The sequence below is a fragment of the Microcaecilia unicolor genome, chromosome 2 (genome assembly GCF_901765095.1).
Source record: "Microcaecilia unicolor chromosome 2, aMicUni1.1, whole genome shotgun sequence".
Taxonomy (NCBI): Eukaryota; Metazoa; Chordata; class Amphibia; order Gymnophiona; family Siphonopidae; genus Microcaecilia; species Microcaecilia unicolor.
Window position 1 is genome coordinate 283357583 of NC_044032.1, and position 24044 is coordinate 283381626.

Sequence of the window (24044 nt, forward strand, 5' to 3'; positions counted from 1 at the left end):
ACTCCATAACATATGGTATATGGCACACTAGCAAGGTCTGAGCATTGCACATTAAAAAATAAAAAAATATAGACAAGAAACACAAGATAGGAGTATATACTGGTGGAATTGTTGGTATCATTTAGTTAAAATTTAATGCCAAGAAGTGTAGAGTGATGCACTTGGGGTGAAGAACCCAAAAGAGAGATACCAAATAGGAGGGGAAAGATTAGTAAGCTCGACGCAGGAGAGAGACCTTGGGGTGTTGGTGTCAGAGGATATGAAGGTGAAGAAACAATGCGACAAGGCGACGACCGTGGCCAGAAGGCTGCTAGGCTGCGTAAAGAGGGGCATAACCAGCAGAAGAAAGGAGGTGTTGATGCCCCTCTACAAGTCATTGGTGAGGCCCCACTTGGAGTATTGTGCTCAGTTTTGGAGGTCGTATCTTGCTAAAGATGTAAAAAGACTGGAAGTGGTGCAAAGAAAAGCCACAAAAATGGTATGAGTTCTGCGTTGCAAACCGTACGAGGAGAGACTTGCTGACCTGAACATGTATACCTTGGAGGAAAGGAGAAAGAGACATTCAAATATTTGAAAGGTATTAATCCACAAACTAACCTTTTCCGGAGATGGGAAGGCGGTAGAACTAGAGGACATGAATTGAGGTTGAAGGGGGGCAGACTCAGGATTAATGTCAGGAAGTTTTTTTTCACGGAGAGGGTGGTGGATATGTGGAATGCCCTCCCGCGGGAGGTGGTGGAGATGAAAACGGTAATGGAATTCAAACATGTGTGGGATAAACACAAAGGAATCCTGTTTAGAATGAATAGTTCTGTGGAATCTTAGCGGAGATTGGGTGGTGACGCCGGTAATTGGAAACAAAAGAGGAGCTGGGCAGCCCTGATCGTGACTGAATAGATAAGGGATGGGCTGGAGTGTAAATTTAAGAGGCTTCGATGTTAGCTTCAGAACTTAGTACAAGAACAGTACTGGGCAGACTTCTACGGACTGTGCCCTGAGAAAGGCAAGGACAAATCAAACTCGGTATACATATAAAGTATCACATACCATGTAAAATGAGTTTTTCTTGTTGGGCAGACTGGATGGACCGTACAAATCTTTATCTGCCGTCATTTACTACGTTACTATGAGACCCCATTACTCAGTCTCTCTGCAACTGAAAAAAATGAATTCTTATGCGACACTTGACATTTGAGTCCTCAGAACAGGCATTCTTAATAAAACAAGTCCAAATTACAGTAGCTTGGCATGACTGTAATTAAAACCATGCAGTGAAATCACCTTTTAATTCAAACTAACTGCTGCCATACTTCTGAATTCCCTTCAGCTCACTGAACAGTATTTGCTATATTAATAAATTGAGGAGGACATTTCAGAAGTATCCACATGAGGAAATAGTGACAGTTATACATGTACATAACATGAACTTGTACCTGCGCATGTGGGTGGGGGAGGGAGAGCTGTTGACGGTGGCTGAGAGCACACCACCAGCTTCATCAGTTTTCAAATGGCCTGCAGGGGGAGGTTCTGTTGGAGGAAGTCTTCATCTGGTGGGGCTTGGGGATCCTCAACAGCCAAGGTATTAATTTTTAATATGGGTGAGGGGGGGTCTGAGAGGAAAGTGTGGGCCCACCCAGAAATTCATTTCTAGCTACACTACTGCCACTAACTCATGCTATTTTAGCATAAGTACCATTTTCTGCAACAAGACTTAATTACTAATAACTGGGGTTAACAGTAAAATGACACTTCTTAACGGTAACCCACATTGATAACATCTCACTTTGGGTGGTGTGGCCATAGGCACAACTTGCTAAGACAGTTTACCAGGCAAGGGCGCTGAATACTGGCCATACCCAGATAACTTCCAATGGCCACAATTGAACATCCAGACCTAATTTTACCTGTGCTAGTCAGCACTGTCAAAAATGCTGAACAGTGTGGGCTGAATATCAAGAGGTGGGGTTATTTACAACAATTTCTTTAAGCAGCCTTCAAAAGTGAAGACCAAGACAGCTTACAATCCAAAAATAAGAAGACATATAATTACAACATCAGAAAAACACAAACAAAATGGCATCCAATCGCAGTCTCTGGCTCCAATACCTGCTGAAAGAATCATCACCCAATATTCAAAGCGATTTAACCGGGCAGGAGAGGCTCCTGCCCATTGAAAGTGCTTGTGTCCACCTAAGTGCTGACATTCAGCAGCACTTAACCAAGACAGTACCACTGAATATCACCACCAACTCCCTCGCATGGTCTGATTAGTGTCAGGGCAGTTCATGGGCACAGCTTGGGTACAGCCTGACACGACCAGTACTTAACTGGTTAGTGGCAGTATTCATACCGCTAATTGGTTAAGTAAGCATTGAAAGTTATGACAGCAAAAAAGGCTTTCCTAACGTTAGCTACGGAGATAACCAGGCACCAGTCTGAATATTTATTTGTTACATTTGTATCCCACATTTTCCCACCTATTTGCAGGCTCAATGTGGCTTACTTAGTACCGGAAAGTCGTTTGCCGTTTCCGGTGTGACCAAATACAATGTGATGTTGTGATAAGATGTAATTTAAATGGCAAAGTCACAGTAATAGTCGTAAGGTGGGAGAGTAGTGTTGTGTTCATACATGCTTCGGTTTTCTTGTGTAGCCAAGGTCAGTTCTTTAGGTTGGCTCAGGAGGGTATGCTTTTTTGAATAGGGTGGTTTTTAGTATTTTCCGGAAGTTTAGATGGTCGTAGGTCACTTTTAAGGTTTTTGGTAGTGTGTTCCACAATTGTGTGCTTATATAGGAGAAGCTGGATGCATAGGTAGATTTATATTTAAGACCTTTACAGCTTGGGTAGTGTAGGTTTAGATATGATTGTGTTGAATCAGAGGCATTTCTGGTTGGTAGGTTGATTAAGTCTGTCATGTACCCAGGCGCTTCGCCATAGAGAATTTTGTGGACCATGGTGCAGATTTTAAAGGCAATGCGTTCTTTGATTGGGAGCCAGTGTAGTTTTTCGCGGAGGGGTTTTGCACTTTCAAATCGCGTTTTTCCAAATATGAGCCTGGCTGCCGTGTTTAGAGCAGTCTGCAGTTTCTTTAAGGTTTGTTCTCTGCATCCTGCATAGATTCCATTGCAGTAGTCAAGGTGGCTTATTACCATTGATTGTATCAAGTTGCGAAAGGTATCCCTCAGGAAGTATTGTTTCACGCGTTTGAGCTTCCACACTGAGTGGAACATTTTCTTTGTGGTGGATTTTACTTGGCTCTCCAGTGTAAGGTTGTGGTCTATTATGACGCCGAGGATTTTCAGGCTGTCTGAAATAGGGAGGGTATGACCTGGGGTGTCGATGCTTGTGAGGTTGTCCGTGTTGTAGTGGGATGAGAGGACAAGACAATGTGTTTTTTCTTTATTGACTTTTAGTTGAAATGCGTTGGCCCATGAGTCCATGATGTTCAAACTTAGCTCAATTTTCTTGGCGATTTCTGTCAAATTGGTTTTGTAAGGAATGTAAATTATGACATTGTCTGCGTAGATGAAAGGGTTAAGGCCATTGTTGGAAAGGGACTTGGCTAGTGGGATCATCATTAAGTTGAAGAGGGTCGGTGATAACGGTGATCCTTGTGGTACTCCGCAGTCTGCTTTCCACGGTGATGATATGTTTGAGTTTGACTTTACTTGATATGTCCTTGTGGTTAGGAAGCCCTTGATCCAGCTGAGTGTATTTCCACTAATCCCGAACTTGTCTAGTAGCCTTATTAGTATATTGTGGTTTATCATGTCGAACGCGCTCGACATGTCAAATTGGAGGAGGAGGATGCTTTTGCCTATTGCTATTTCTTGTTTGAATTTGGCTAGAAGGGTGAGTAATACTGCTATGGAGGGGGTTAAATACTGACTGTGATTCGTGCAGTATGAAGAATTTGGTTATATAGTCTGTAAGATGTCTGGTTATCATGCTTTCCATCAGCTTGACTGCCAGCGGGATGGACGCTACTGGTCGGTAGTTGGTGATGTCATCTGTTTTTTCTTGGTGTCTTTTGGTATTGGGGTGAGTAGAATGTTGTTGTTTTCCTTGGGGAAGTGACCTTGTTGTAGAATGTAGTTCAGGTGAGATGTGAGGTCTGTAATGAAGCATTCCGGGTCGGATTTCAGTAGGTAGCTGGGACAGGTATTGAGTTTGCAGTGAGAGTTGGAGAACTTCTTGATCGCTTGGGTAACTGTTTCGGCGGTCAGGGGAGTAAAGTTTGACTACGTTCAGTCAGCCGGATATTCACCAGGGGTTGGGTACAGCTCGTTGAGGAAGTTTTCAACGTCAGTATTGACTTGAGGTAGCGTGTTGCATAGGTTTATGATTTTTTCGTTAAAATATTTGGCGAGTTTCTCTGTGGGTGGGATGTGTGTGTTCATTGTAGTGACCATGTTGGTATCTAGGAGTTTGTTCACGAGTTGGTATAGTTTTTTTCGTATCTTTGTGATCTGTCCCTATTTTGGTTTTATAGTATAATCTTTTGGTTCATCTTATTGCGTATTTGTATTGTCTTTGTGTTTGTTTCCAAGTGTTGTATGTAGTATCATTTTTTGTTTTATACCATGCTCGCTCATGTTTCCTGTATTGTGTTTTAAGTTTTTTCAGTTCTTCGTTGAACCATGGTATCACGTTGTGTTTGTGCGAGGTTCTTGCTTGTATGGGTGCTATTTCATCTAATATTATTTTGCATCTTTTGTCCCACTCTGTGAGGTAGTGTATGGAGCCTGTTTGAGTTGTCCATTTGTTGTTGTACATCATTTACCAAAATATTTTCATGTCTATTTGACCTCTTGTGATGTAGGATGTGTGTTCTTGTGCTTGTGGTAGTCCCTTCTTCCGCCAGTGTATTGATAAGTTTAGTTTGTGGTGGTTGGTCCAGGGTGTTTCTGTCCAATTAATGTCTGTTATTGTTATTATAACATTATGTTATTATATATGTATTGTCTATTAGCCTGTGCCGACTTAACCTCCAAGTAGCGCCAGAGGAGTTCCAGCTGCCTCCCGGTCCCGATCCTCCTTCCTACCTTCCACTGTATCTTTTGTGAGATATGGCAACCAGAACTGAACGCAATATTCAAGGTGAGCTCACATCGTGGAGCGGTGCAAAGGAATTACAATATTCTTTGTCTTATTTTCTATTCATTTCCTAATAATTCCTAGCATTCTGTTTGCTTTTTTGGCTGCTGCTGCACACTGGGCAAAAGATTTCGGTGTATTCTCTATGTTAACACCTATAACTTTTTCTTGAGTGCTGACTCCTAAGCTGGACTGTAGCATCAGGTAACTATGATTCAGATTATTCTTCCCAATGTGCATCACTTTGCATTTATCCACATTCAATTTCATCTGCCATTTGAATGCCCAGTCTTCCGCTTTGATAAGGTCTTCCTGCAATTTTTTGCAGTCCGCATGCATTTTAACAACTTTGAATAGTTTTGTTCCATCTGCAAATTTAATCACACCATTCATCATTCCCATTTCTAGATCATTTATAAATATGTTAAATAGCACTGGTCCTAGTACAGCTTTTGGGGGCACTCCACTAATTACCCTCCTCCACTGAGAATCAGCCTTTTAACCCTACCCTCTGTTTTCCATCCAATAACCAATTCTTAATCCATAACAGAACATTGCCTGCTATGTCATGGGTTTTTTATTTTCTTAGGAATGTCTCATAAGGGACTTTGTCAAAGCTTTCTGAAAATCTAGATACACTACATCAGTCGGCTCAAATTTATCCACGTGTTTATTCATGCCTTCAAAGAAATTAAGCAAATTGGTGAGGGAAGACAAGAAAATATCTGTGATATTTGTGACTGAACCACTACTAATAATTTCTATAGTGCTACTAAATGTATGCAGCACTGTACATATTATATGCAGCTACTTTCTCTGTCCCTAGAGTGCTCACAACCTAAGATTTATTTTGTACCTAGGACAATGTAGGGTTAAGTGACTTACCCAAAGTCACAAGGAGCTGTAGGGGGAATTGAACCCAGGTTGCCAGGGTCAAAGCTTGCTGCACTAATCGTTAGGTTACTCCTCCACTCAACTAATCCCAGATATTCAATGCCAGGGCATGCATGGCTCCCTGCATTGACCATCTGGGCATGACTGCCAATCTGGAAGTAAACTGGGCACTGGCCATATTCAGACCAGTTTTGCTCTTCTGACTTTATGCCACTGAAAACTGCCACTAACTTCCAGATTCTATAAACAGCGACTAAAGTTGCCTGTGCAAATTAGCACGCATAACCAATTTGTTTATCTTAATTGCTTAACAAGCCAATCAGCTATTGACATTAATTGGTCTTAATTAGGATTTAAGCACAGATTGTATTCTATAACAATCTGCACAAAAATAAATTTGGGGAGCATGGCTAGGGCCATTCCAGGGGCATTTCAAATGTTTACAGCTGTAAATATAGAATTCAGCCAAACTGCGTTTAATTTAGGTGCCGGCATTTTCATCTGCTTTTAGCAGGCATAATTGCTAGCATCTAGTTAGGCACAGTTTATGACCTAAGCGCTATTCTATAAAGGACATGTACCCTTTATAAAATACCGCTCAGTGTGTAAAATGTTTGGTGCCGATTTTTAGGTACCATTTGTAGAATTTACCTTTAACCTTTAATCTATCCACCCTATCAGATTAACTGTTCACTCGTTCTCTAGATTGTTCACTTGTCTTTAGATTGTTCTCTTGTCTTTTAGATTGTAAGCTCTTTGAGCAGGGACTGTCCTTCTATGTTTAAATTGTACAGCGCTGCGTAACCCTAGTAGCGCTTTAGAAATGCTAGTTAGTAGTAGTAGTAGTAAGTGTCTGCTCCATCCTAATTCTGCCCCTGGACCACCCACAAACTAGCCAATTTCAACCTAGGTGGTTACAGGGGATATTCAGCGGCACTATCTGGTTAACTGTGACTGACTATCCTGGGATGGCCCCACACAAGCGATTTAAACAGCTAGGAGCCTCTCCTGGCTATTTCAACTGCTTTGAATACTGACCCCTGTATTGTTATTCTTAGAAATCAGTAAGGTTCTAGAATACAGGTGGTTGGTGAATTTATTTCTTTATTTTACAGCACTTATACCCCACAATTTCCCACTGCTGGCTGGCTCAATGTGGCTTACAATTTTTACACGCAGAAAGATCCAATTTTATTTCAAAATGTATTTTTTCAAGTACACATTTGGTCATGTTCTTGCATGAATCTCTTCTTTTTTACTATACCTTTAGCTTTTGGTTTGCACAATAGCTATAGATATTTAATGATCACACTCTAGAAATAATTTTATAATAAAATAACAAATTATTAACAAAAATGTGTCTGTAATTGGGATATTTTTTAACATACTTCTTATGATTTAAATATATATGTTGCTTGTATGTATATATGTTATGTTTACTATGTATTATTTATATTTCTTTGTTAGACCCCTGAGGCAGGTGCGGTTGAGTGCCGAAACACGGCCCGTGTCGGGTCTTTTTCATTAAAGATTGTACCATTGCTCCAGTTCTTGAGGCTCTTTTGTGCTTTTTCCTGCTGCTACCCGAAAGAAGCAATGTGGGAGGCTTCTGATAGAGGGCAGCAGCGCTACACTTGTTACTGTTAAGCAAGTTCTCAAAAATGAAGACAGAACAAGATGATTCTCACCACTCACAGGCCAAGGAGGAAAAATGAGCCAACTCTGGCATCTGAACACACAGCAATGCCATATGGGACTTGTGGGAAATGAGGACAAAAAATATAGTCCCCCAACCATGATGTACTGGAATAAAGTTCAAACAAACCTCCTCCCCAGAGCATCCAATCTTTGTTGCTATACTTCAAATGTTAAACTTGCCTTTAAGCATGTATTTATCATTCTAAATTAATTGGACTGGATGACAAAATTATGGGTTATCAATGGGTTACCACAATTATGGAACGCATTACCGACCGTCGTGAAAACAACATATGACCACCTAAGCTTCCGGAAATTACTGAAAACCAACCTGTTCAAAAAGGCATACCCTAACGATCCAACTTAAATGCCTGAACCCTGCAACATAACGAAACCAAAGCTCATACTGGACATAACTTAACCTCCTCCTTATGATTCCCCAATGTGTCTGTCACACATGAACTTTTACTCTACTACTATATCACCTTGTATTTGTTCTACCAAAACTGGTGATCGCCACTAAGGTACTATCCACCTTATAACCAAAAGAGAAAAACGCCCATATTCCGACCTAAATCGGGAGATGGACGTCTTTCTCTCACGGGCGCCCAAATCGGTATAATCGAAAGCCGATTTTGGGCGTCTTCAACTGCACTCCGTCGCAGGAACGAATAAAGTGGATGGGGGCGTGTCGGAGGCGTGACGAAGGCGGAACTGGGGCGTGGTTATCGGCCGAGGAGAGATGGGCGTCTTTAGCTGATAATTGAAAAAAAGGCGTTTTTACCGCGATTTTGGGTCACTTTTTTTTGGACCCTTTTTTTTCACGAACAAGTCCCAAAAAAGTGCCCCAACTGATCAGATTACCACTGGAGGGAATCTCTCATGTTCAGTGTACAGCTCAGCGTACGTCTACTAGCGCTATAAAAATGAAAAGTAATAGTAGTATGTGCACATTTAAGTGTTTATATGCCAGTATGCTGCCTAAGCGCTATTCTGCAAATATATGTTTAGCTTGCGTAGCATATTTTTGCAAGTGTATTCATGGGTGGAGCATGAAACTTAACAGAATACCGCAATTTACACAGACAGCCGCCATACTTACAGTAAAAAGTTAACACACCAGTTCTACGGCTGGTGTACATACTTGCGCATCAATGTTAGGTGCTTATATACTGATTATACCAGCATTCCTATAAAGGAAAGTAGCTGCACCCTCTAAGTTCGAATTGAAGGCACCTAGTCGCAGAATTGCCCCTTGTGACTCTGGGCAAGTCACTTAATCCTCCATTGCCCCTGGTACAAAGGAAGTACCTGAATATATGTAAACCGCTTTGAATGTAGTTGCAAAAACCTCAGCAAGTCCCATTTCCCTTTCCCTATTTAAGATTCTACATGGAATGTTGCTACTATTGGAGATTCTAGATGGAATGTTGCTACTATTGAGATTCTGTTGCTACTATTTGAGATTCTGCATGGAATGTTACTATTCCGTTTTTTTCATCCATTTGGATACAGAAAGTGAAAGTGCCTTGGTGCTTTGTAGCTTTTACTATATGAGACGTGGGGTAAGGAATAATATATTGTAGAGGAATATATTCAAGTTATTCCCCAAGTTTTCCACGTCATCACTGTGACCCCTGACGCAGGTGCTAGTCACCGAAACACGGCCCGTGTCGGGTCTTTTTGTCAAGGCTCATTCATTAAAGAACTGTGTTCCATTTTTAAAGGCCCGTGGTGCTGTTTTTTTTTTGTTTGGACTATTCCACTAGCAACATTCCATGTAGAAGCCTGCCTGCCCTTGCAGATCAGCAATGCAGCCGCGCAGGCTTCTGTTTCTGTGAGTCTGACGTCAGACTCACAGAAACAGAAGCCTGCGCGGCGGCGTTGCTAATCTGCAAGGACAGGCTTCTACATGGAATGTTGCTAGTGGAGGAGTAGCCTAGTGGTTAGTGCAGTGTACTCTGATCCTGGGGAACTGAGTTCAATTCCCACTGCAGCTCCTTGTGACTCTGGGCAAGTCACTTAACCCTCCATTACCCCTGGTACAAAGTAAGTACCTGAATATATGTAAACCGCTTTGAATGTAGTTGCAAAAACCTCAGAAAGGCGGTATATCAAGTTCCATTTCCATTTCTCCAATTCCCTAAAATAGGAACAAACCTTTGCACATAGCCCCAAACACAGTCAGTGGTAGAGTACAGTTCTCAGTAATTGTTTTCTAGCTACTTACAGCAATACCTTTCCTTACTCGTGATGGAAAATTCTATAAACATTACCCATTTCAAATCATTAGACATGCTCATGTGAAATCACTGATTTTCTTTATTCCAGCTTCTTAATCATATTTGATATTTTTCTGCTGTTTTTCCACAATCCAAATAACAAAATTTGCAAAGTTTATGTCTCATCAAAACACATGAAACAAAACCCCAACAGTACAACAAATTCTGTCTGCGACACAAAGGTTGTTTTTCTCACAGAACACAATTAAGCAGAAAAGCTAATCTGGAGTCACAGGAGTCGTGCAGCTTCACCAAGACTTCAGGAGCAGCAGAAATCGGAAAACTCTCTGACTGTGAAGTGACCCGAGCCTTCAAATGTGGCATTTGCTCTTAAGGACAGTTCAGAACACTACCCAGTCTAAAATCATTCTCCCCGTCCCCCTAGATATTTAAATACTGCCGTCAACATTGACATCAAACGCTGACTGTGATGTTTAACTGACTGATATTCAAAGCGATTTAACTGGCCACTGACTGGTTAAATCATTTGGTTGGGACTAGTTGCTAATTTTCAGCAGCGCTTAACTGGTTAATTGCCACTGAAATTCACACTTAGTGCCTAACTCAAAGCTGGCTATGATGGGGGAGGGGGGCGGCGGAGTCAGCACTTGGATGGATAGGTGCTGATATTCAGCCCTTAAGCATCCAGGTTTAGCGCATAAAAGGAACCACAGAAAAGTCTGTCCTTATTCTTATGCGCTACCCCATGGGCAACTAAAATGCTGAATATTGACTTAAGCGGCTATCAGGTGAATTTTCGAAAGAGAAGGACGCCCATCTTCCGACACAAATTGGGAGATGGGCGATCTTCTCTCAGGGTCGCCCAAATCGGTGTAAAGAAAAGCCAATTTTGGGCGTCCTCAACTGCTTTCTGTCGCAGGGACGACCAAAATTCATGGGGGCATATCAGCACCGTACCGAAGGTGGGACTGGGGCGTGATTTAGAGATGGGCGTCCTTGACAGATAATGGAAAAAAGAAGGGCGTCCCTGACGAGCATTTGGCCGACTTTACTTGGTCCATTTTTTTTCACGACCAAGCCTTGAAAATGTGCCCGAACTGACCAGATGACCACCGGAGGGAATCGGGGATGAACTCCCCTTACTCCCCCAGTGGTCACCAACTCCCTCCCACCCAAAAAAAATTTAAAAACATTTTTTGCCAGCCTCTATGCCAGCCTCAAATGTCATACCCAGCTCCATCACAGCAGTATGCAGGTGTGTAACTTAATTGGCTTAACAAGTTAATCAGCGTTGATAACAGCCCTTAACAAGCACTAATGAGCACTACTTGGCAATAATTACAATTTACATGCACAAGTCACTAAACATATTATATAACACAGTGCACCTAACTTCTAACGTGCGCAGGCAAAAAGAGGTGTGGTTATGGGTGGGAAAATAGGTGTTTCATGGGCATTCCGAAATTTACATGTGTAGTTGTAGAATATGGCCCAGTGTGCCTATATCTATGTGTCAGGTTTTACGCCATGTTTCGCTGGCGTAAATGGATGCTGTGATAAGTATAGGTCATGCCCCACCAAGAAGAGGCCACCAGAGGAAGCGCTCATGGTGAAAAGCCTGCAAAATGATAGGAAAAGGGCCAGTAGAGGGAGCTCCACAAAAGCCAGGAATCTATAGGCCAGGGAAGGCCCATAGCAGAGGGAAGAGGATGGTTCCCTTTTAAGAAGGAAGCACCCTGGAGAAAGTTCTGGACACTTCTAGAAGTAGGAAGAGGGGCCCAGAAGGGGGTGGGGTAGGCTATTAGCAGCCTTATAAAAGGCACTTCCTGAGAGGAGGTATCCAGAAGGGAAGGGGGCCTAAAGAAGGAAGGACGGAGTCCTGGAGGTAACCAAAGAGGCCAGTTCGATCAAGCTGCAAACCCTGGGGCATGGACCCCCTAAGGAGGCTGGACTGGTGACCAGACAGAAGGATTTCCATTGAAAGCCTAGGGATGCTTGAGGCAGAAAGCCACAACCTGGAGCAGAAAAGGCATTAAAGGAAAAGGTACTTATCTTGAAGTGTGCTGTATGAGTATTGCAACTATGTTGGAGATCCCAGTGTGAGGCAACAGTGGGCCCTTTTGAACTAAGAACTGGACTAACAGACAGGGGTGGGGGACAGGACCATATGGTTATGGAGAAAGTTAAAGTCCTGTCCAAAGGGTAGTGGCTGTTTTAACTGAGACCTCAGTTCTCCAGTAAAAGAGGACTCAGTTGGAAGAGCATTGTATGAACTGTCTATTTGAAGAAGAATTACCCCCAGCAAAGTGGTTGGTGAAGGCTAGGAAGAGCTGATCTGCATACCAGTTGCCTAATTTGCATAGTGTCTAACGCCTGCTAACCAAGTTTGTTTATTCTTAGAAGAGGCGCCACGAGGCGCATAAGACGTACCAGAACTGTAGAGTGATTCATGAAGAACATTCTAGGAGGTGTTGGGACTGGATGACCAGGTGTGTGAAAACGTCACCCCAAGAGTAAATAGGACCCCCATCCCTAACACTGAAGGTACTGGCTGCCTAAATCTAGACGCAGCTTATATAATACACTTAGGTGGAAATATTTCCATGTGATTTTTTGGTGCCATATACAGAATTCCCCCTATATGGATAATTTCCAGGACCATATTGCTCTGCTCATACTCCACCCCACTTGAACTCTCAGCAGCCATTTTGAAGCGGCTTTGGGAGTAAAAGGTCTGTGGCAATGCCAGGCAGGAAAGAGGAGGCTCTTTTCTACCTCAATGAGGCTACCAGAACACCAGGCATGATAAGGTACAGGAGAGGAGAGAAGGGGAGGGGAGGGGGGAATAGATGGAGTGAGCTATAAAAAAAAGGTGGGTGGACGGAGGCTGGAGAAAAGACTGCAGAGGGGACATACATGGGGGGAGAGGGAGGTAATCTGGCTTTCTTGGAGGGGTCAAGGTGACTCTGCAATGTAGGGATGTGACAGGGGCATGGCGGGGGTGTGATGTGTGCCATCTTTTTTTATCACAACAAATATGGTAACTCTACCCGACAAGGGCCATATTTCAGCGGACGCAGCCACCTACCTCAGGGGTCACTATGCATAACTGTTTATAAAAAGAAAACCTAATAAAGAAACATTAACAATTTCACACAAAAAGATACATCTCTAAACAACATGCATCACATATACAATATAAGACACAGAATTTAAAAAGTATAAAAAGAAAAAGTGGACTGCAATGAATAAAAACTATCACAATATGGTAAAAAGCTTATGAAAAGAATATAAATGTAACCATAAAATAAAAGCAAAATAAAGTATATAAAAAGAAAGGATATAGATGTTACAACAGTGACTCACTGGGAGAGGTAACCATCACAAAATGGTAAGAGAGATGAGCACACAGAGTATTCAGTCACTACTAAAAAAAAAAACAGCATCACTAGAGTGATAAATAAACAAACAGATAAATAAAAGTGAGATACCTTAGGACACTGAGATAATAAGAGCAATGTCTGGTGCAGAAGACAATGTCAATAAAAACAGCCTCTACTGTACAAAATGTACATAGCAATATTTAAAAAAGATAACATCAGAACGACAAAGGGGTCCTTTTACTAAGGTGTGCTGAAAAATGGCCTTTGGTAGTGCAGACGCGTGTCTTTGGTACGCGCAGAATTATTTTTTAGCACACCTACAAAAAAATGCCTTTTTTGGGGGGGGGGGGGGGTTTGCTGAAAAACGAAAATAGACGTGTGTCCATTTTGGGTCTGAAACCTTACCGCAAGCCATTGACCTAGCGGTAGGTCTTATGCAGCAACTGGGCAATAATGGTCTACGTGCATCAAATTCCACTTGACACGCGTAGCTGCCACGTCTTCAAAAATAAAAAAAATATTTTTCAGATGTGCATAGCGGATACGTGCCAAAATTAAAATTACTGCAAGGGCCACACGGTAACCGGGCGGTAACTCCAGTTTGACACACGTTGGGCGCATGTAGGTGCCTACGCAGCTTAGTAAAAGGGCCCCTAAGTTACTAATTAGTACATAAAAATATAAATAAAAATAAATAAATAAATAAATAAATAAAGATAAAAGAAGACCAGTTAACATTACATAAAAAACAGTTATCTATGTAATGGATAGTCGGTTATTAAGAATAATCAGTTATGACACTATGACCGGTTAATATTTTTAAAAAACAGTTAAGACACGTGGCCAGTTAACAATGTAAAAATCTAGTTAAAACGTTGTGACCAGTTAACAAACATAAAAAAAGGCGCCAAAATGAAAGCATCACAGCCATACATGTTTACGTGAAAGTCTGCTGTGTACTACATTGTGGCATGAAAATACTGGTGCAAGTAAAATAAGTAAACCAGGAGAAACTTACCAGCACTGCAGTGAGGTCAGTAACACACCGTAGACAATTCACAGGTTAGAAGTAAGCACTTAGGCAGAAATTTTGCATTTATGTGTATGTGTGTGTCTGCATAAACATGCATATATACCATTATTCTAAACAGTCACGCTTATAACGTGCATGCAAATGTAGGCTCCTAGGTGATAGAATTATTCTTATTAGGGGTAAATCTATAAAGTGGGCTGTTAACATTTACACATCAATTACACATCAATTACACAAGCAAATTATTAGAATATCGGTATATATAGGCATACATGTGTCCACTCTTCAAGTTGCGAAATGATGGCCTACCCTCCACTACTAGCACTTGCTACACCAGAATGCCCCATGCCCAGCCATCAAAGTTTATTAACTCATAATTGATGATTTACTCAACCAGAAGCTGCCAAAACATCCAAAGAGAATACCAAAATTTTATGGCTTCTATTTAGATATCGGCCCCGGTCATACATCACAAAGATTAGAACTATCTCCATGCTGCAACCACAATGGAAGCTCAATGGGCATGGATCCAAAATATTCTGTTAGCTATAAAATCTGTTCTGTTATCTTTTCCAAAAGAGGGTGCTTTGAATTATTTATCTTAACCAACCCACCACCAACAGAGAATCAACAAGGATTTTTTCTCTTTCAAAATGTGCAGATGGGGCTGGAGTGGGCTGTAATTTTATAAACATAGGGAAAAGTGTCTAAAAGCTGTTTATATAAGCGCCTATGTGCATTTATGAAATAGGCTTCCAGAACCCGCTCAAAAGAAGGTTTAAATGTGTGCACGTAGTCACGTCTTCTATAAAATACACAAGCAACTCCTCCCCCCATATATGTGACTTTGTCAGTATGTATACTTATATACACACATTCAACTATGTGCATCCCTTTCCATGTGTGAAACATGCATATCCAGCCCATCACAGAAGTTTCACTTTGCTGTACAAGCTCCTAACTGGTATAGAAAAGAAATGATAGTGGTCTACTACTACTACTACTCAACATTATAAAGCGCTACCAGACGTACGCAGCGCTGTACAGTCAAACATGAAGCGAGACAGTCCCTGCTCAGAAGAGCTTACAATCTAAAGGGCATAACAACAGAGACAATCAAATTAGGACAGCATAGTACATTTGATTACACAATAGTTCATAGGGACAGACTAATCTAAACAGCTAAAGACAATTAAGGTATGCAAATGCATAAAACAGACAGATTGGTAGTGGTATTGAATGTTAGGTTAAGTGCCAAAAGATGATAACTATCATATTCCCTGGATATTTTATTTATTTATGGATATGAACTGACCAAGGCTTGCAAGTGGCTCCAGTGAAACCTCTGCTGTAAGATTATAAGTAATACAAAACTGCAGGGCCTGAGGTCCTGCCTTCACTAAACCGCTTTATAATTCCCATCTTTGTGAAAGGATAGTCAAATTACTGGGCTTGAACCATTTCTCATGTTAAGGTGTTAGTCCAAATACTCTGCTTACCTATCAGCACTGAACTTCCAGGGCTTAAGACCAGCCTGCTACCCTGTGAGGAAACCATTACAGAAGGAGCACCTTGCGCCATTCCTGACAGGATTGTTGTCAAGTCTTCAGATGTGCGAGGAATCCGTGGGAAATCTGGAAGAGGTAATAAAGCTAAAATCAGAGAGTGCTTAGAAATAATGAACAGCACCAAAGAGGAGCGTTTGGGAGTAAAATTCAGAGCATCTAACTCTGCAAAGTTAATGATGTAATTTCCAACAGGCACCGACATCCTGACTTTCAAACAAAAGACACACAAATAAATTAAGCCTGAATATTGGGTTGGTAAGAGGCAATGCAGAAGTAACTTTACTCATTGCAGAACTGTGAAAAAAGCTATGCATAATATTTGAAAATTCATAATGCAGAGATTCCAAGGGTGAACCATCTCAAAGAGTGAGATTTACTACACCGAGTGAGATTGAAGGCTGAAGAGGGACATTTTTCAGACAGTACATCCAGGGTATAAATCTAGAATGATTTACGTGTAATACTGCTTTGCAAATGAATCAAGGTAGCGTTAAGTGATATTGTTTTTTCTTTGCAGCCTCTGAATGAATACAGACAAAATGGGGAGCAATTTGGGTAAATTTTTGAGCTGAAAAGTGTTTCCCACCCAGTAGTTACAAGTATGTACATCAGTTTCAGAGCACATGTACTCGCAGTAAAGGGGAAAGGGACAGGGCAGGGGGGAAACAGTTGGCAGGAAGGTGTGCTCAGATTTCTTTTTAGTGGTTGGACCACTTGGTTTACTTCTCAAAGGCCTCCCTTTCATGAAAGCAGCAGGGGCGTAGCTACGGGGGGCCATGGGGGCCCAGGCCCCTGCAAATTAAGTCCGGGCCCCTGGTTTGGCTGGCCCTGAGTCCCCAACCCCCACCAGCCAAAGCTTTCTTCAGCGCAGTCTCCGGCACAGCCGCATGCCTGCCCTGCTCTTCTTGCTCCTCCTGTCCTGTGCACGCTGACGTTCCTTTACGTGAAACTGAGGAGCATCAGCGTGCACAAGACAGGAGGAGCAAGAAGAGCAATCCAGGAACACAGCTGCGCCGGAGACGGTGCTGAAGGAAGGCTTCGGCTGGAGGGGGTTGGGGACCCCCGCCTTCAAAGGTATTTGCAAGGTGAGGGGGGGTGCGAGGAGGCGCAAGTGGTGGCGGGGAGGGGGGAGGTGAGGCGAAGTGAGGAGTGGCAGTTGGGGGTGGCGGCGGGGCTGCACTCAAAATGTGCCCCCAACCTCGGGCTCTGGCCCCTCCCACCATAAAGTCTGGCTACGCCCCTGGAAAGCAGTGATCAAGATCAGTACACTGGGACTGAAGCATCGATGAATGAGAAATAAGACTCAAAGAGTGTGACAGTGAGAAAGTTTTCAAATGAGTGTGCCAACCAAATTAAGCAGTAACATTCTGGCTTAAAACAGGAATACTTCCATGCTGCCACAGTTGATTAACCAGAAAGTCTCAGTGAACGCAATGCATATGCATAATATAGGTGAACACAACCATCGCTAAATACTTATATTTATAGATAGGAGAAAGGACCTCAGAGATCACAGCACCATTTTGGATCTAACAAAACACAGTTTGAAAAGCAAGGAGCATTGTTTTGCGAGGAAGCTGATGCAGCACTGAGCCCCTGAGGAACCTTGATCTCAGCAGTGAAATGGTGGCTCCTTTGGGCATAAAGATAAGTGCAGGCTTCTTTGGTGTTGATTTAGTAGTGCGCTGTTTGTTTGTTGAAATTAGTGTGGACATTATCAACATTAATTTTTGAGAAAAGAAAAAAGTAGAAAGAAAATACAAAGAAAAACACAAAAACTTTTTTTTTAATTAGAAATAAAGGAAGTGGGAGTTTTCAGGACCAATGAATGATAACTGACCCTTTTTGAAGAGGCAAATTTGTCAGTCATTCTTGCTGTGGACTCTGTCTGAGGTCCTTTCTGCCATCTATAAATAATACATATAAGTAGCGAATGTACTTAGTGATGAAAGTGTTCACCTATATTATGCATATGCATTGCATTTACTGAGACTTTTTCATTAATCAGCTTTGGCTTTGTTTGCGCATGACAGTATCTCTGATAATGCACCTGACATGTCTCATATATGAATCAATAATCAAGTGAGGGAACCAAACATGGTTCCTGGTAAGTCATGTAAAGGTTTTGTAATGGAATATTTATAAGTATATAAAACATTTTTTAGAAGTATATAGCTCAATATCATGTTTTTGCAGTTTTTGATAGATTGATGATAAATCCCCTTGAAAAAGCTTCAAAGTGAAACGTGGCTCCACTTCGGGGATTACGAAGGAGCTGGAGATTTTAAACACGATGCACTAATTTTATGGGTGTTCTGGAGGCATCACAGTCCACGCATAACGCCAACGAAGATAAGTTTGTTGATTGTTTATAACACTTGGGGCGAGTAACTCGAAATGTGTATGAGGAAGTAAGGGAAGGAAGGGCGTGTGCGATGATGTTTGGCGACTGTGTACCCTATACAGACTTGTTTGGTTTAATGGGCACAATAGTGTTACTGAGCACAGCATATTAAAAATTTATAAAGATTGGACTAAAATAATACATTCTAGTGTTACTGAGAATTGGATGTCTCATATATGGCTAAATGTTTGTGTGACAAACAAAAAAAAGCAAACACTGGGCCTTCAGGATTGGGAAAAATGTAATCCTTTATTACAATGAAGACCCGACACGGGCCGTGTTTCGGCATACAAATGCCTGCATCAGGAGTCAAAAGACTCCTATAGGTCAGCTTATGGACTAATAAGCAAGGATATGAAAAGAACAATCAGGAAATATTCCCCGTTGTTGAAACAACTCGTATATGGTCAGAAAAACGCCTTCAATGTCGTAAATCGACGTTTTTCTGACCATATACGAGTTGTTTCAACAACGGGAATATTTCCTGATTGTTCTTTTCACATCCTTGCTTACTAGTCCATAAGCTGACCTATAGGAGTCTTTTGACCCCTGATGCAGGCATTTGTATGCCGAAACATGGCCCGTGTCGGGTCTTCATTGTAATAAAGGATTACATTTTTCCCAATCCTGAAGGCCCAGTGTTTGTTTTTTTTGTTTGTCTGGCTGTTTTTGTATGCTGATTTCCCTCTTTTTGTGACTGCAAATGTTTGTGTGTACATTTAGCTTGTAAACCAGAAACATAACTAGGGCATAGATAAACTCTTTCTCAGCAATGTTTGATTCTCCTTTGGAACTGAGGCACTATTATAGTCATACAGTTCAGAGATGTGTTCTTGTGCATAGTGCCATGTCCACTTAATTTTCTCACAATATATTTAAAACTACTTTCACATCAGCTTCCTGTGGGTTGAAGAGTATTCATTTTAATTTAATTTTATATAATTAAAAACTTATCTTCTGCCTTGTCACTCCAAGAAGTTACAAGAGTAAGCGTGTAAGCATCCTCTTACGATACTAATTTATGCTGATGCCACCTAGTGGTTCATGGTTATATTTCACTGTTTTCCTTCCTGTCGTCACCTTTTAACTTTTCTTGCAATACACCATGGTTTACTCCCACTGAAATTCTGCGATACTGCACATTGAAGAATTCTGCACAGGAACCTGGAACCAGAATCTGTTTGCTTGTTTTATTTATTTGCAGGACTCCCCCCCCCCCCCAACATATTCCATGAATTTAGCACCCTGAGGTACATCCCCATCTCTCATAGGACCCCCACCACAAATATTTTCCTTTACCTTGGAGTCTAATCTTTAAACAGTAACGGAGGAGCAATGCAGCTGTATCCTTCTCTTCCTGTTTAGAGCCTGAATGAAGTATTTGAACTGCAGTGTTCTATAGTATCCTGTGTGGTTCATACACCAGTCAGACTCGAGTACAGGAGGATAACACTCACCCTCCCTGTCTCATCAGCTTGTAACCTCGGGGTCGTCTTTGACTCCTCTCTCTCTTTCTCTGCACTTGAATAAGGAGGAATTTTGGTGATATTATAGAAAAAGCAGGTTTTAGCAGTCTGTTGAATGTTAAAACCTGTTTTTTCCTATATCATCACCAAAATTCCTTCTTTCCTTTCTGAACACACTACAAAACATTTAACCACACTCTTATAACCTCTCGCTTAGGCTACTGCAACTTGCTTCTCATAGGTCTCCCACTAAGCCATCTCTCTCACCTCTAGTCTGTTCAAAACTCTGCTGCATGACTTATATTCCACCACCCATTGAGGTGACTCGATACCATATGGACAGCACTGGACTCCGTCTACAAAGTATGTGCAGGAACTATCCCGCAAGTTCAGCAGCATGCACAAAGGATTACCAAGTGTGACGAGGTGTTGAAGACATAGACAGGTAAGTTGAATTTATTAGACTCTCAAATTCAGAAGGCTCAGAGTGTTCAGATGACTTTGGTTCAAGATAAACTTACGTTGCAGCAAAAAAAATAGAAAATTTAGATAATTTCACTAGATATTTAAATTTGCGACATTTGAATTTTCCTAAAATTGTGACCGTTACACCTAAAGACTTATTTTATAGGTTTTTGAAAGAACAATTTAAGTACTCCGATACTGGACTTCCACCACTATATAAAATATATTATTTGCCAGTTCCTGCTGGCAATTCTTTGGTAGAAGTGTCTTCTGATAGTCTTAATATAACTAATGTCTTGGAAAGTTTGGTTGAGGAAGTTGCTTCCAGATCTACATTGCTTGTCACTTTTCTGGTTCTGCGCCTCTTCTTTAAGTCCTCTGAAGTTCCTTTTTTTTAATGGGAAAATTTCTATTTTTCCAAATATTTCCAAGTGGACTCAAACTAGAAAGAAGAAATTCTTGTCTTTTAAGCAGCAAGTTATTACCTTGGGGACAAAATTTCAATTAAGGTACCAGTTTAAATGTGTGATCTATTTGGATCAACATTCTTATGTTTTCTATGATCCCTCACAATTTCAATTTTTCCTTGAAGGTAGAGGAATAATAGAGCTATGATGGATGTGAGAGGGTGTTTCTTCTTGACGTTTGGTCATTTATTATTATAAGGGGGCATCCCCTGTGTATCTTATTTAGGAGTCCTTTTACTAAGCCGCGGTAAAAAAGTGGCCTGCGGTAGTGTAGGCACGTGCTTTTGGGTGCATACCAGGCCAGTTTTTACTGTGTCTGCAAAAAAGTTTTTTTTTAAATGAGATGGGAAAAGTGCTTGCAATAAAACTGAAACCAGTGCATGCCTAAAACCAGCCTGAGTCCTTAATGCCACCCACTAATCTAGCAGTAAGGGCTCACACACTACACATGTGGTAAATAATCGGCACGCACCAACTGTCGATTACCACCAGAAAAGCCGTTAGTGGGAGGAAATAAATAAATAAATAATCCAAGAATTATGGGCGTGCAGAAAATCTGAAATTACTGCCAGGGGGTGCACTAGCCTGGGTGCAGTGGCGTAGCTATGTGGGGCCACGGGGGCCTGGGTGCAGTAGCCTGGGTGCAGTGGGGTAGCTATGTGGGGCCACGGGGGCCTGGGCCCGCATAGATTTGGCCCTGGACCCCCCTGCCGACGACCCTCTTGACCACCTCCTCCCACCGCCAACCCACCGTCGCCGAGGTCCTCTTCTTCCCACGCAAGGCTTCGTTCAGTTTCTGAGTCTGACGTCCTGCACGTACAACGTTGCGCAGGAAGAAGAGGACCTCAGCTGGCAGGGGTTGGGGTCCCCTGCCAACAAAGGTAGGCGACAGCAGCGGCGGGGGAGATTTGGCGGCGGGAGGGGGGTCGAAAGGGTCGTCGGCAGGGGGGAGCAAAGTTGGTGGTGGTGGCGGTGGGGGGGGGGGGTTGGCAATGGCGGGGGGAGGTTGGCGGCGCCGGGGGGGGGGCTAAAATGTGCCCCTCACCTCGGGCTCTGGACCCCCCTCCCGCTGAAGTCTAGCTACACCCCTGCCTGGCGGTAGTCTCATTTTGGCACACGCTGCACACACACAGAGTCTAACACACCTTTGTAAAACAGTAATTTTGGAATGTAGTATTCCTTCTAAAATGTGAATTGTAATTTCTCCCCCTAACGTAGTCTAACAGATCGCTTGTTTGTTATTTTGAATTATTTACTGAATATCTGTATCTTTATTTGAAATTCTTTTAATGTTTACAGGAATTTGCAAATAAGAATTTAAAAAAAAAGAAAGAAAGAGGACATACCGAAAATTTCCTGGATGTCAGGAAATAAACGTTTCCACCAATCAAAAATATACTACGCAAAATATGCAACGGTGGTACTGGTGCCCACATTGAAAAACCGTTCACATCAACAGCAGAACATTCCTTTCACGTGTATAACATGCCTATATACCTCTGCACGTGGAGGAATGTTCCTCAGTGTGCACAACGATGGCATTGAGCAGGGAGGTAAATATTTCTGTGCAGGAAACAGAGCTCCTGGTTCTTCTGTGCCTCAGGCACAGGAGGCAAATATTCCAGCACCACCACCACGAATTCCCACCCCACAATGCCTCCATGTGGGCATAGAGATCCATAAGGAACAAGCTGGAAGGGTGAGTGTGGAGCATTGCCCACTCATGTGAAAGCATGATACATAGGCAGGGTCACATGCACTGAGGTCCAGAGGCGTAGCTAGGGGGAGGGGCAACAAGGGAGCAGCCACTCCCCCAAATGGACTTCTGCCGGTGCCGGCGCCTATTTTTTACACAATCTTTCACAGTTAAAACACACACCGGCACCGGCGGCAGTCCGCTTCCCCCCGCGTCTTCAACCTGGCTACGCTTCTGCTGAGATCCCTTTGATGTTGCAATACATGTTATTGCTTTTTCATCCTAGCCCATGCCTACATACTGATGGGAACATTGGCAGCAGCTCAAGTATATTCGGCCGCCCAAAGGCACACCTGCTTTACTCCAGTGACCATCTCCAAGCAACAGTGCACGTTTCACAGAATGGCCACCATGCCACCCTCTGTCTCCAAGGCCACCTCAGTTCACATAGCACCTGTGCCTATGGAATGCATAACCACCCCTCACCCCCAATCTGGCTGTTGCCATCTGTCACAAGCTATGTGAGGAGCATTGCATAACATGTTGTCAAAAATAACAATGTATGCAATGCCAAGAAGACTCATAATCTGAATCCTGTCTCCACCAACTTGTGTTTTGCAGAGGGTTTGGAATTCACAGGGACCTTGAGTTGCTTCAGTGCCAGTACAGGTGCATCGGTGCATATGGAAGCGCCTCAGGCCCCATGCAAGTATCACAGTCAAAGCACCTCTATAACAGCTCTGTCCCTGATCAAGGCTTGAGTATGTAGCTTCCCTCCTTACAGTGTGCTCACAACTCCAATATCTACTAGAATGTGTTGCAGTCAATTCCCAACTTACTAAATGACATGGAGGAATGGGAGGGGGGGGGGGGAGAGGGTGGAGCCCTTTGGACAGCATCCTCCAGTGACCAATACAAAAGTGCCCAGCGTGTCACACACACCTGCCTAGCACATTATAGCCACTATGACAGGAGATATAAAACAGTAACCCTCTGGAGCTGCACCGCACGTGGGCAGAAAAATGCTCATGCACCGGAGCTTCGACAGCCAGGCCCAAAGCAGGCCATTTTCCTGCTGCCTTTGGCCTAGGAGCCCTTATTTGCGGCTGGATGCGCCTGCCACAGCTCCAACCCCCAAAGCCCCCGGACATCATCTCCTCACTTACCATCAATGACCCTCCCTAGACAAGGCCACAAAATGGCCCTGCACCCTGGACTCCCCCCCCCCCCCCCGGGATAAATTTTTAACTTATTTAACTCCTGAGTTACAACTAGATAACCTTAACACCTATTTCTGCTTTCCAATAGTGAGGAAGTTGGGCATATAGTAGGGATGTGCATTAGTGAGGACACAGTTCGCTAGCATACTTTAAAAATTAAGTGTATGCTAAATTGATTTACCATGCGCTAACCCATGAATTAATGCCTATTAAGCTGACTTAGCATGCATTAAGTAGTTCTAACATTAATTTTTTATTTTAAAAAATGTGTGAAACAAATTCACAAAAGTCTGAAAATTGGCTCCTACTGCCAAAACTTTAGGTTTGCGCAGCAGGAACTCTCTTCTACGATACTGAATCTGCCTGGAAACATCTGGATGGGTCTGTATCTGCTGGCCACAAAAAAGGG

General features: G+C 42.5%; 1 protein-coding gene across 1 annotated transcript in view; it reads right to left on the reverse strand.

Moving 5' to 3' along the window:
• The window catches only part of ADAMTSL1 (ADAMTS like 1), a 550999-nt gene that overhangs the window by 81478 nt on the left and 445477 nt on the right, over positions 1-24044 (reverse strand). Inside the window, exon 23 of the mRNA XM_030194223.1 lies at positions 15849-15983. Coding sequence (XP_030050083.1) covers positions 15849-15983 — 135 coding nt within the window. The remainder of the gene's footprint in view (positions 1-15848; positions 15984-24044) is intronic.